General features: G+C 34.5%; 1 protein-coding gene across 7 annotated transcripts in view; it reads left to right on the top strand.

The window, feature by feature from the left end:
- The window catches only part of SYT10 (synaptotagmin 10), a 66,380-nt gene that overhangs the window by 28,967 nt on the left and 24,600 nt on the right, over window positions 1-12,813 (top strand). For all 7 annotated transcript variants that reach the window (XR_006204780.1, XR_006204781.1, XM_042946242.1 and 4 more), the window contains one exon: window positions 3,631-4,198. Coding sequence is in view for 5 of the 7 variants with exons in the window: in XM_042946242.1 (XP_042802176.1) it covers window positions 3,631-4,198 (568 nt within the window). In the remaining 2 variants the exon portion in view is untranslated. The remainder of the gene's footprint in view (window positions 1-3,630; window positions 4,199-12,813) is intronic.

The raw sequence follows: 12,813 nt of genomic DNA, 5'->3' as shown, positions 1-12,813 counted from the left end.
CTAGGTTTGAAGGGTAAGAATGGGCTCAGTAATAGTAAAATGTCCTATACTTTGATTGGCTGGATATTTGTGAGACTAGCCACTTATCATATCATTCCAAAAGAGAAAAAGGAAAGGGGGGGGGGGAAGGGGAAGCAAAAAGAAAAAGGTCTGTTTTATTATGGCAATAGTTTAACATTGTAATAATTAAAGCTTCTCTTAACTGACTAGCTAAACTATGACTTAGAATATGCACTATTTACCCTATAATTAGGGCACTGGCTTACTAGAACAAGAACATTACTAATCTTTGATTCTTGCCAGAGGGGCTTTACAGCTGTACAATTATATTCACAGACATAAAGAAAGTGCTGATTTTTAGGGAGAGGTTAGAAGATTAAAATTTTGTTATATCAAAAAGCATGAGGGTAAAATTATGGAATCAATTTATAAGAAATAAGGAATTAACTTTTGGGGGAATTTTGCTTACAAAAATTTTCTTTAAATATCACTACAGGGGCTCCTCGGTGGCTCAGTTGATTGAGCCTCTGGCTCTTGATTTTGGTGAAGGTCATGATCTCATGGTTCATGAGATGGAGCCCTGCATCAGGCTACATGCTAGCAGCACAGGGCCTACTTAGAATTCTCTCTCTCTCTCCCTCTGCTCCTCCCCCCCGTTCATGCACATGCTCTACAAATAAATAAGTAAAGGGGCGCCTGGGTGGCTCGGTCGGTTAAGCGTCCGACTTCGGCTCAGGTCACGATCTCATGGTCCGTGAGTTCGAGCCCCGCGTCGGGCTCTGTGCTGACAGCTCGGAGCCTGGAGCCTGCTTCCAATTCTGTGTCTCCCTCTCTCTCTGCTCCTCCCCTGTTCATGCTCTGTCTCTCTGTCTCAAAAATAAATAAACGTTAAAAATAAATAAATAAATAAATAAATAAATAAGTAAATAAATATTTTAAAAATGAAAATCATTACATAAGGGAAAGTGATTTAGGCAGAAATATTTATTCAACAATATATTCTAAATTGCTTAAGAACACTGAATATATAACTAAATTATATTAGACCCCTTTAATAATTCAGAACATATACTACTTGTATTCTTTTTAAAATTATTCTTATTTTCACAAATACTCTCCAATGGTGGCCTGACCCCAATTTAAGCCCCTGATTCTATATAAGGAATAGATATAGAAGCTTAAGGAAAAAATGATATTCCAATACCAGGTTAGCACTAAAGAATATCAAGAATTAGAATGGGATTAGTTATACCATTTTTATGGTATTTAAATAGTTGTTTAATATTTCCGTCCTGAGAATAGAAAATAAGCTAATTAAACGTAAGAGAGTAAATTTGGAACACCTCAGATTATAATTCTCATTTTACATAACATAATTAACATAATAAAATTCCATTTTATTAATATTCATAATGATATCATGAATAAAATTATTAAAGAATCATAGAATGATAGAGAATCGTAGAAATTGTGTTAGAAAACAGAAGTCTAACATCTCAACCTGAGGCATAAACCTTTTTCTTCAACATCTAACTTTGGTTTCTATACTTCATGTACACCATTTTGGACAGCTGTAGATATTTTTATTTTATTTATTTTTTTTATTTTTAAAAAATTTTTTTAACGTTTATTTATTTTTGAGACAGAGCACGAACGGGGGAGGGGCAGAGAGAGAGGGAGACACAGAATCGGAAGCAGGCTCCAGGCTCTGAGCCATCAGCCCAAAACCCGACGCGGGGCTCGAACTCACGGGCCGCGAGATCGTGACCTGAGCTGAAGTCGGACGCTCAACCAACTGAGCCACCCAGGCACCCCTGGACAACTGTAGATATTTTTAAATGCTCCCTTATATTAAGCCAAAGTCCATCTTTACCTGTAACTTCCATAGATTCTTATTAATTCTGCCATGACAGCCCTTTAGAAATTAGAAGACAGATTCCTCTCCTTTCTAGGTTCAACATCCTCAGCTCCTCAAATTACTGCTCAAATGGTAACATGGCTAGGTATCTTACTTCTGGATATTCACTCATTTTTTTTTATCCCTCTTAAATCAGTCCTTATGTGTGCATCAATGAATCAAGTATTAGTTAAACCAATGTCCTCAGTATTACTTAGTGTTTACTGTAAAAAATGTAGATCTGATGTAACAGACAACAGAAGTGAATACAGGATTTTAAAGTAAGTGCTAGATAGATATTAAGTGTAAGAGAGAGCTGAAAGGAGAGTCAGGCAAAGACTAGTATAGAAAGCAAAACAGAAGTTGATTAGGATCTGGACTGAGTAGCAATAGAAATGGAACAGAATGGACGAGTATATGGAATGTTTCAAAGCAAATATCAACTGGATTTCGAAAATTGAGTAAATCTCATGAATGAAGGAAATGTGATTCAGAGCATACTGCAGATTCCCAAGCACAAGTGGCTGATAAATATGTTAGAGTTATTGTCTGAGATTGTGGAAGGGAGAACTAGTTTGAGAGCAAAAGGCAGAAAATGATTTTGCTTGAGTTTGGGGAAAAATTAAGATATCCATTTAGAAATCTCCCTTAGAGATGTGTAAATATGGGACTAGAAGTTTACATATCTAAGATATATGCAGGGAAACACCAGATTTAAGATGACAGTTACAGTTCAAGAATTGATGATTAGTCTACTGGAGAGACTAAGGAGAATAAAGAACTAAAGACCTGGGACTAAGCCTTGAGGAGACACATAAGTTGACACGGCTCATACCAGAAATCACAGATGAAGTAGAAGAGAAGCAGATTTTAATGCAAGTCACATTTACAAGACAATGGTAAGTTGATATAGCTAATGTTTCAGAAATGTTGACTAGATGAATAGTAACAGTGATAAAGGAAAGTCAGTTTGAATTCTAAAAAACTCTATTAGGTTGGACCCAAATTCTAAAAGTGTATATTTTTAATCCTTAGAATTTCTGAAGCCCACTCCATGTTGAAAAAAGGAAAATGTACTAATTTTGGCTGTCACCACTATATATTCTTTTCACAAGTAAATATTCATTTAGTTATCTTAAGTATTAGGAATAATTCCTTAAGTATTAGGAATAATTAAATAGTATTAGAATAGGTGGACTTATGTTTTTTATTGTAATGGGGCAGTCACTGAAAACACAAAATTCATGAGATGCAAAAAATCTAGATATAAAGAAACCAGTCATCAACATGATTTGTCTACACAAAAATTACAACAAGATATAACCAGATGATTTATGATTTGTGGTATTTTGTGGAATACTAAACTTTGTAACTGTGTTTCTTCACAATTGTTTTTAATTATGTCCTTATGATTGAGAGTAAAAATTCCAAAAGTTCATAAAAATGTACATTTGAGTGTTTCAGATGTTTCTATAATTTTAGAAGTCTTTTCCTTTGACTATTGCATTTCTGGTTTTTCGAAAGTAGCTCTGTGTGTGTGTGTGTGTGTGTGTGTGTGTGTGTGTGTGCGCGCGCGTGTGCGTGCATGCATGTGTGTCCATCCGTTTTTCTATTTATACAAATGCAATGCTTTCATTATCCTGGGGTGGGGGAGAGTTTATATGCCACTGTATAATGTTGTCGTCAAAATGATCTACCTAAATTATCTTGTGTGTACATGTGTGTATATACAGCCACAATTCCTTCAGGAGACACCTACCAAGGCAAATGCAGGTTTCCAGTGTTGATTTTAGCATGGGCACAGAACCAGTTTTACAAAGAGGAGAAACAACAACCAGCATTGGGAGGATAAAACCAGAGCTCTACAAACAGAAATCCGTTGACTCTGAGGGCAACAGGGAAGAAGATGTCAAAACCTGTGGGAAACTTAACTTCACCCTCCAGTATGACTATGAAAATGAACTTCTGATTGTTAAAATTATCAAAGCCTTAGATCTCCCTGCTAAAGACTTCACAGGCACTTCTGACCCTTATGTGAAGATGTATCTTCTTCCAGATAGGAAAAAGAAATTTCAGACCCGTGTGCACAGAAAGACTTTAAATCCTCTATTTGATGAAACTTTTCAGTTTCCTGTAGCATATGATCAACTAAGCAACCGAAAACTACATTTCAGTGTATATGATTTTGACAGATTTTCTAGACATGACATGATTGGGGAAGTGATTCTTGATAATTTGTTTGAAGTCTCTGATCTCTCCAGGGAAGCCACAGTGTGGAAAGATATTCATTGTGCTACCACAGTAAGTAATAATTCCACCAAACTATTTTTTTTCACCTGTAGTAGTATATAAAACTAATTATCATTCAACTTATTGGAATGAGTTTACAAAGTTACGGAATTTATGTATTAAGAACGTGCAAAGGTAGGATTTGATTACGTATGTAATAATAATTTAGGCACTTACATGATATTAGTGACTATGTAAATAAAAAAACCCAGCTCTTGTAAGTTAACAAAAATAGTAGTTCTTTTCTTTTGTAAAATGTTTATTTTATAACCGATTCCCAGCACTCAGTTTCCTCATAGTTAATATTGAGTGACTTTCATTATTTCAGATATTGTTCCTCAGATCAAACCTAAAATGTACTTTGATGATATTTGGAAAAGCCCTTGGTTTAGTCTAAAACAGCCCATTTCTTCAGAAGGTTTCATGGAATAGACACAATTACAGAATTTGAAATGTTGAATGAGCAGAAGTGATTGTTTATATTAGAATTTTTGTTTTACAATACAAAACTCTTTCTCTTAATATAAAATAATAACTTTAATATTGAAAATTTGGAAAACAGTAAAAAACATAATACAAAATAAAATACTCCATAATGCTACCAATTACATATAATATAATGGTATATTGCTTTGTAAATTTTTTCCATACATGTTTTGAAATTATTGTTCAAACTAAGTTTCAGGGTACCTGGGTGGCCCACTTGGTTAAGCATCCAACTCTTGATTTAGGCTCAGGTCATGATCTCATGGTTTGTGGATTCGAGCCATGTGTTGGGTTCTGTGCTGATGGCACTGAACCTCCTTGGGATTTTCTCTCTCTCTTTCTCTCTCTCTCTCTGTCCCTCCACTCTCTCTCTAAATAAATAAATAAGTAAATAAATAAATAGTTCAAACCACGTTTAAATTTTTTCCCACTGATTTTCTTTTATGTTACATTTGTTTTATTGTATAATGTTTAAATATATGATCTATTTACCTAACCATTCTCTTACTGTTGGACATTTGAGTTAGGCATAAATTTTGGTATACTAAAAATTGTTATGTTCTTATTTACACAAATCTGTTTTATTTAAGCTTATGTATCTAGGATAGAATTATGGAATTGGAATTAGAAAACTGGTCACTTAGGTTAGATTGCAGAATTGTATTGATTTGTTGGTTTTTAAATGGGTACATTTAATTTTTTACCACCAGGTTGTCTTTAAGTATTTACCATCTTTTGTCGAAATTTTACCAAAATTTATAAGCTTAAAATGTAGACGTCCTTACTAGAGATAAGGGATAATTTTAAAAATAAGATAATTTTTTTAAAATATATTAAAAAATAAAAATAGGAAATTATATTTTAATACAGAGTAGCTCCTGTTTTTTAATTTTTTAGAGAGAGTATGTCAACAGGGGAAAGGGCAAAGGGAGAGAAAGAGAAGGAAAGAATCTTAAGCATGCTCCATGCTCAGTGTGAAGCCCAACTCGGGGCTCAATCCTACTACCCTGGGATCATGACCTGAGCTGAAATCCAGAGTCGGATGCTCAACTGACTGAGCCACTTAGGTGCCCCAAGAGTACTCCTTTTACTTTTTCCGCCATCAATGTTTTACTAATGAAAACCAGAATTTGGGGTCATTATATTTTCACTAAGAATGATATAGATAAGATCATTTAAAATTTTATACTTCCAGTTTGTTGAATTGCATCATCATAACATTCTCACTTGTTGGGTCTTTATTTCTTGGTTTCCACTGTGAAATTTATTAGGGAACAAAGAAGAAATTTTGAAACCGGATCATATTTCAAAGATACATTGGAGCTCTTTTAATTTCATGTTGTTTTTTACTTTATTACTTATATTCCTATAGTGGAAAATCTGCAAATGCAGATAATAGTTAATTGTTAGGTTATTTCTTTCTTGATGCCCCAATCTTAAACTATCCCTTCTTTTTTATTCATTCAATAAATATTTGCTAAGTGCCTAGTATGGGTTTAGCATGTTCTAAATATTTAAGGATGCAAAAAATTGTTTTAAAGCATGTTCTTGGGCCCATATGGAAAATCTAGGATAATTTCCCCATCTCAAGATTCATAATCTTAATCATATCTGCAAAGTCCTTTTGCCATGTAGGTAACATATTCATAGGTCCCAGAAATTAGGATGTGGCCATCTCTGGGGGTACCTTTATTCTGATTACCACATCTATACACATTTTCGCTTCAATATTCTGGATACAAAAATAAGTGGGTAATAATAAAATATATTATTAAATTATTCTAGCCAAATGACATTTCTCTGTAACTGGAACATTGAGGTACATATTGTTCTAGATACATTTACAGGTTTTCTTTTAGGAAGATCGTAATGAAACCTACATTTCTTGACTATGGGACCCAAGTTCACAATATATGCTAGTATCATCTTTATGCGTAGCATAGTGTTTAATTAAAGCTTCTCGTCAGCTTTTGAAAAATCATTAAGCAATTTTATATTTCAGATTAATGAAAACAATATGGGTTGAAATTGCTTAAGTGACTATCTTTTCTTACACACTTTTAACTTCAAGTAATTTCATACAGAAATACAGAGCTTCCTACAAAGAAGGAGAAAAAAGGAAAGAGATAGAAAGAAATGTAGTCATATGCCCTCACTCACCCAAGTTTTGTAGAAACCTGCAAAGGTGATCCAACTATGTGAACAGAGATATATAAGAATTTAAGTAACAGATAAAACATATATTTGAATTAAAATATTAGCTATCTTTATATTATGAGACACTAATGATAAATATAGATAAATACCTAGTTAAGTAAACACAGATCTAGAAAAACCATTCTTATAATTTAAGGTTCTCATACTGAGATAATCATGTGTATTTTTTTTTCTATTTATTATTTTTTTTTTTTTGAAAGAGAGAGAGTGTGAGCGCGGGAGGGGCAGAGAGAGACAGAAAGACACAGAATCTGAAGAAGCTCTAGGCTCTGAGCTGTCAGCAGATAGCCCAACACAGGGCTCAAACTCACAAGCCGTGAGATCATGACCTGAGCCGAAGTCGGACACTTAACCGACTGAGCCACCCAGGTGCCCCAATCATGTGTATTTTAGAGTGCCTTTATATACTACAAACGTCCAAGTTAAAAATTCTAAAATTTAGTAAAAAAAATTTTTGTCACCAACTTGAAATAGTTGATATATCTTTAATGTTTAATGAATCTCCTGCTTTACTAACATCAATTGATGTAAATGCCATGGACCTCTTTTTTCTTCTTCAGGCCAATGACATAATTATTAATATAGAACTCTATGGAAATAAGAGTTGCTGCTTTTTTGTGATTGTTGTTTTTAATTATTTTATGTGTCTTATTCCAAAAAATTTTCATCTTAGAGTATCTGTCACAATTTTTTTTCCATATATCCAGATGCCTGTCCAAGGCCCTGTTCAAAAACATCTTCCTAGGCCAGTTCATTAAATGAAATTGACTTTTTTCCTATGGCATTAGATTCAAACAACTTCAATTTGATTACATAAGAATTCACTGAATATCACCTATGTACAAAGTTTATACTTTAGTAAAATACAAATTTAATAAAATTTAATAAATTTGTATTTGATCAAGAACTTTAATAGAAGAAACAAAGAAATAAAGTATATGTTAATGTATAAATAATACTATATAACATTTTCCTGAAAACCTCCACAAATACGGTCTTGTTCACACATACATTCTCTCTCTCTCTCTCTCTCTCTCCTCTCATGCAGACTATGTCTAATATGAAAATGGTTTATAAGACCACCATATGAGGATGATAGAATTCTGAATAAAGGAAAGGGATGTTCCTTGACAAGGAAACAGCATGAGGAAAAGGAAATAAACAAGACTAGCACGTTTTCAGGGGGAAAATAGTAGACTTGTGTGGAATATGAGATGAAGAGGGACTAAAGGGAACCAAAAGTAGAATGTTCTGTTTAAACTACAATCAGTAAGCCCTTTAATGCTGTGGGAATTTATATTTGTTTTTATCAGGAGAATAAAACTAGTGGAGCTATCATCCTATATGGCTTCAGTGTGTACAGTGGGTAGGAGTAAAGGATCATGAAATGGAGGGGTCCAGGTAGGAGTCTAGATTAAATGAAATAGAGACTGGAGTAGGCTGGTAGCCATGGAAATGGAAAGAAGCTAATATCTGCCGATGGAAGCGCTGTCTGTAGCACATATTTATACCTTGTCTGAGTAGATGTCTCATGTCTTCCCCTTCCCTCTGAGCTGGAAGACAGAAATCACCTTGTATACCTCTTATATTCTTCTCAGCATATATGAGCACTTAGTGATTAGTCGATAAATACCTGTTGAATAAATTAACATAGCAAATTTTCACACAAGGTCAAGTGTGAGAATGTTTGTAAGTATAAATCTGCCACTAACAGAGGGAAAAAACAATGCAGTATTGTACCCTATTGATTACAAATTAATAAATATTTTCTTAGTTCTATTTGTTAACATCAACTACCTTCTGTAAGAAAAAATGAAAAACTTTGTGGCATAAATTCTTATGTAAAATAAAGCAGGAATATTTTATTGTCAAAACTCCATCAGGTTGAAACATATTTTGTACTCACAATTTAATTACTAATTATGTCTATACAAGAATTAACATTTTTATCAGGAATCAGAGTTTTTTAAAATTTAAGATTGAATGGCAAAGGAAATAAAAAAAAAAGGTATGCCTTAATTCTTTACAAAAAATTAATTTTCACTTTAGGGATCATCCTACTACATATCAGAAATATGGCAAGCCAGTCATCTCTTGCACTAATATAGAAAGTTGGCAAAAATGGTAGAATACGTTTGCAATGTAGGCTTTATACACATTTACTTTTTAAGCTATGTAAAAGTGTATTTTTCAAATTTTTAATTCACTTATTTTCAAAAAGTCAATCAGTATAAAGACTGATGTATTTTGAATATTTAAATATAGTGATCTCATGCACACTCAAGAAGCCACTGAAAGTATAGCTAAAGAAAAGCTTGTCTTTATTTTTTTACTAGAACTAACTTTATCTTACATATTTATTTACTCATCTATTCAATGAACATTTTTTTTCAGCACCAACGATGTTCTAGACAAGAATTCTCACAGGAAAAAAGGGTATATGCACATAACCACACTGACCTAGTTTACAGCTATAAAGTACTTGAATCTATTATCTTTTAACTAAGGATCTGTCAAGTTTGAAAGAAACTGTTATGTTCATTGTACCAACCAGAGTACTAAATGTACTAGCTGAGCTTGAGTTTGAAGTAATGTATTTTAATGTCCGTGACTAAAATTTCTTTAAATGTTTAAAAAATTGTTTTTAATTTGTTTTCTTATTTCTAGTGATATATTTTTAATTTTTCTGAGCATCCTGGGTCTATCCCAGGATCAAAATAATGCTGGTTTTTGTTTTGTTTTGCTTTGTTTGCATTTAGCTATCAGTTCCCTTTTAAAGTTTGCTAACTATGGAATAATGGGTTAGCCAGTAACATTTTAAAGAATGGCAAAATTCCAACCTTCTTCTAAAGAAAAAACTGTGGTGAAAGGCAAGGTGGGAGAGAGAAGACCTTTTTGGTCAGGGGCTGTCCCGCTACATCTCCGGAGTGCAGCAGGCAGGATTATAGTCATAGGCCTGCAGACTGGGACAGTGAACCCATATCTGCTCCTCCTTAAGCATTCCTAATTTTCTATTTCATCTCTGGAGTGTCACAGATACCACATCTGTTAATGGGCCACCGTTAATTTATTATTAACTTACATGATGCAAATAAATCCTATAAACCTATCAGATCTTTTAGTCTGATATCAGATCATTTTGCAAGAATATATAGGAAGTATCTTTGCTGCAATATAAAATCAAATTAAAATTAAATTCAAAATAATAGAGTCTATCATAGACTGTCAAAAGATTCTGTGAGTTCCCAAACCTTGGCTCTTCTTGGCCTTAACACCTGCTCAACTCCAAAAGATTGTTAAAGGACTCTAACGCAATCAAGGAAACAAACAAAGCAGGAACAGACCCATAAAAACACAACAAACTGGTGGTTGCCACAGGGGAAGAGAGTGGAGAGATGGGCAAAATGGAGGAAAAGGAAATAAAAATAAGGAAGTTTGTCTCATGAATATTTGGAGTTCAATAAATCACCATAGTTGTTTATATTACTTTGACAGTTAAGTCACATCTGTGTACATTTAGAGAGCAAGGCTTTAGTGTTTGGTCTGTTTTGACTACCTTTGCATTTTACATAAAATACCTCAGGCAAATTGGCCTTAAAATAGCTCATAACAATTATATTAGCCTTTTATTATCAGTTTAAGCAGTAGATTCCTGTAAAATTGATTATAGTATTTTGTTTCACACAGCAAAAAAAGTTAATGCATATCCAATACTTAAATTTATGCCACCAGTTTTAGTCTTAATTCAAAACTGAACCCACACTTTCTAAATAAATACAGCATTGTTGGGTGAGCACAGTAAGACATTTTGAGTAATTAAAAGAATATCACAGATTGGTAGCCAAAGCTGACCATATTTTAGTCATAACATTTGGGGTTGCTCAAAAGGCAAGATAATTTTTTTTTGCCTAAATTCATTGCATCCACATAATTTCCAATTTAAATTCCTACCTTGCTCAACTTGTAAAGATTATAATGCTATCTAACTTCTCTATCATCCTTGGCTCTCTTCCTCTCCCTCTCCCCCATTCCCCTCCTCTTCCCCTTTTCCTGGCCTCCCCTTCCCACCCCACCCCCTTCTTTCCCTCACCCTCTCTGGCTGTTATTGGAAGGAGAGTAGCCCAATCACTGAAGAATTTAGGCTCTGGGACAAACTAACAACCTTTGCATCCCTGCTGTGTCACTTATGACTTTGAATGAATCTATGGCTTTGAGCAAGTTACAAAGTCTCTCTAAGCCTTAATTACCTTATTTATAAAATGGGAATTATAAGAAGGCAAACCACAGTTTGTTGAATAGAGTAAATAAAATAAGTGCTTAGCACAGAGTCAGGCATTTGTAAATGCTCACTGTATGTTAGCTGCCAAAAAGTTATTACAGAATGATACAGGATATGGTTTTGGTTGTTGATGTCACTTACATATTAAATAGGAATAGAGATCTTGGTGCAAAAAATGGTTATGTCTTAATATTATGGTTGGAGATAGTTTTAGGTGGTACGCTTTTCTATTTAGGGTGGAAAGTTTTATGTAAGAGTTAATTTAAATCTTTTTAGTTACTGTATGGTGTGATTCAGTGAGTATATGATTTTTAAATGAAGTATACACTTATAATGTTACATCACACGCCTCTCATCTGCACCCTGACTTGATTCTTCCTTTTACACTGGGCACTTCTCCTCTTTGTTCCTTCACCAACCTGTACATGTGCTTATTAAAAAGTGCATCTTGTAAAACTTCAGGAGCTAAAGATGCTACATGTAGTCCATGTGTCCCTTTAGGTTCACTCTCTACTATTCTCCACCCTGTCTGGTACCTCAGGGGGCTGGCCTATTAGGGCTACCGACACTGTTGACACTGTTCTCGGAGTTCTGGCAAGAGACATTAGGGCAGGAGGAGAATGTCATTTGGATGTGTATTCTCTCATCTTTCTCTTGAGAGGATGCCTCAGGCTGGCCGTGTCCTTCACCTGAGGGCACAATTTCTCTCAAAGCAGCCTTTGCTTTTCACCATTTTTTCCTTCCAAGTCCAGGTAATGGTTCTCCCTCCCTTGTCCTTTCAGACTTAGAAGTAGGTCATCATGGCCTCCCCTCTTCCCAGCAGCCAGGTGCAGTACCATCTCTGGTGGTTTTCTACCCCTGCTCACATCTCTGTAGATAGTCTATTCAGTAAGCCCTCTGGAAATAGTCTAATTTGTGTGTGCCACCTGTTTCCTCCTGGATCCCTGACTGATAACCTAAAGAAAAAAAAAAAGATTCCTGATTACAAACAGGTTAATTTCTTGTAACCTTGGACTTTGCCTTGTGTCTGAGCTATTCTGTGTGTTCACTGCCTTTAGTCCTTCACAAGCTTGATTAAGTTAGACAAGGCCTTCAACTGCAGAAAGTGAGAAAGAACCATGGCCATGCTAACATCCTCTCATTTTTATACACAGAGAATTGCAAAGGAGCTCCTTAAAATGGAATTTCACATTTCATCACAATTGAGAAAGTCAGAATTTCTGCTTCTTAAAAATCAAGATTTCAGACAAATAACACATTATTTATTAAGAATAGTCTGAATGGGGCGCCTGGGTGGCTCAGTCGGTTAAGCGGCCGACTTCAGCTCAGGTCATGATCTCACAGTCCGTGAGTTCAAGCCCCGCGTCGGGCTCTGTGCTGACAGCTCAGAGCCTGGAGCCTGTTTCGGATTCTGTGTCTCCCTCTCTCTGACCCTCCCCCATTCATGCTCTGTCTCTCTCTGTCTCAAAAATAAATAAACGTTAAAAAAAAAAATCAAAATAAAAAAAGAATAGTCTGAAAAAAACTCTATGTTAATAAGTTTCAAAACATATTTATGTGCCTAATTTCCTACTTAAAAAATTTTAAATAGAAACACTTATCAAATATTATGCATGTCCCTGGTTTTTTAAGTAAAATCTACTGA

The sequence above is a fragment of the Panthera leo genome, chromosome B4 (genome assembly GCF_018350215.1).
Source record: "Panthera leo isolate Ple1 chromosome B4, P.leo_Ple1_pat1.1, whole genome shotgun sequence".
Taxonomy (NCBI): domain Eukaryota; kingdom Metazoa; phylum Chordata; class Mammalia; order Carnivora; family Felidae; genus Panthera; species Panthera leo.
This window is presented reverse-complemented; position numbering and strand designations above follow the sequence as displayed.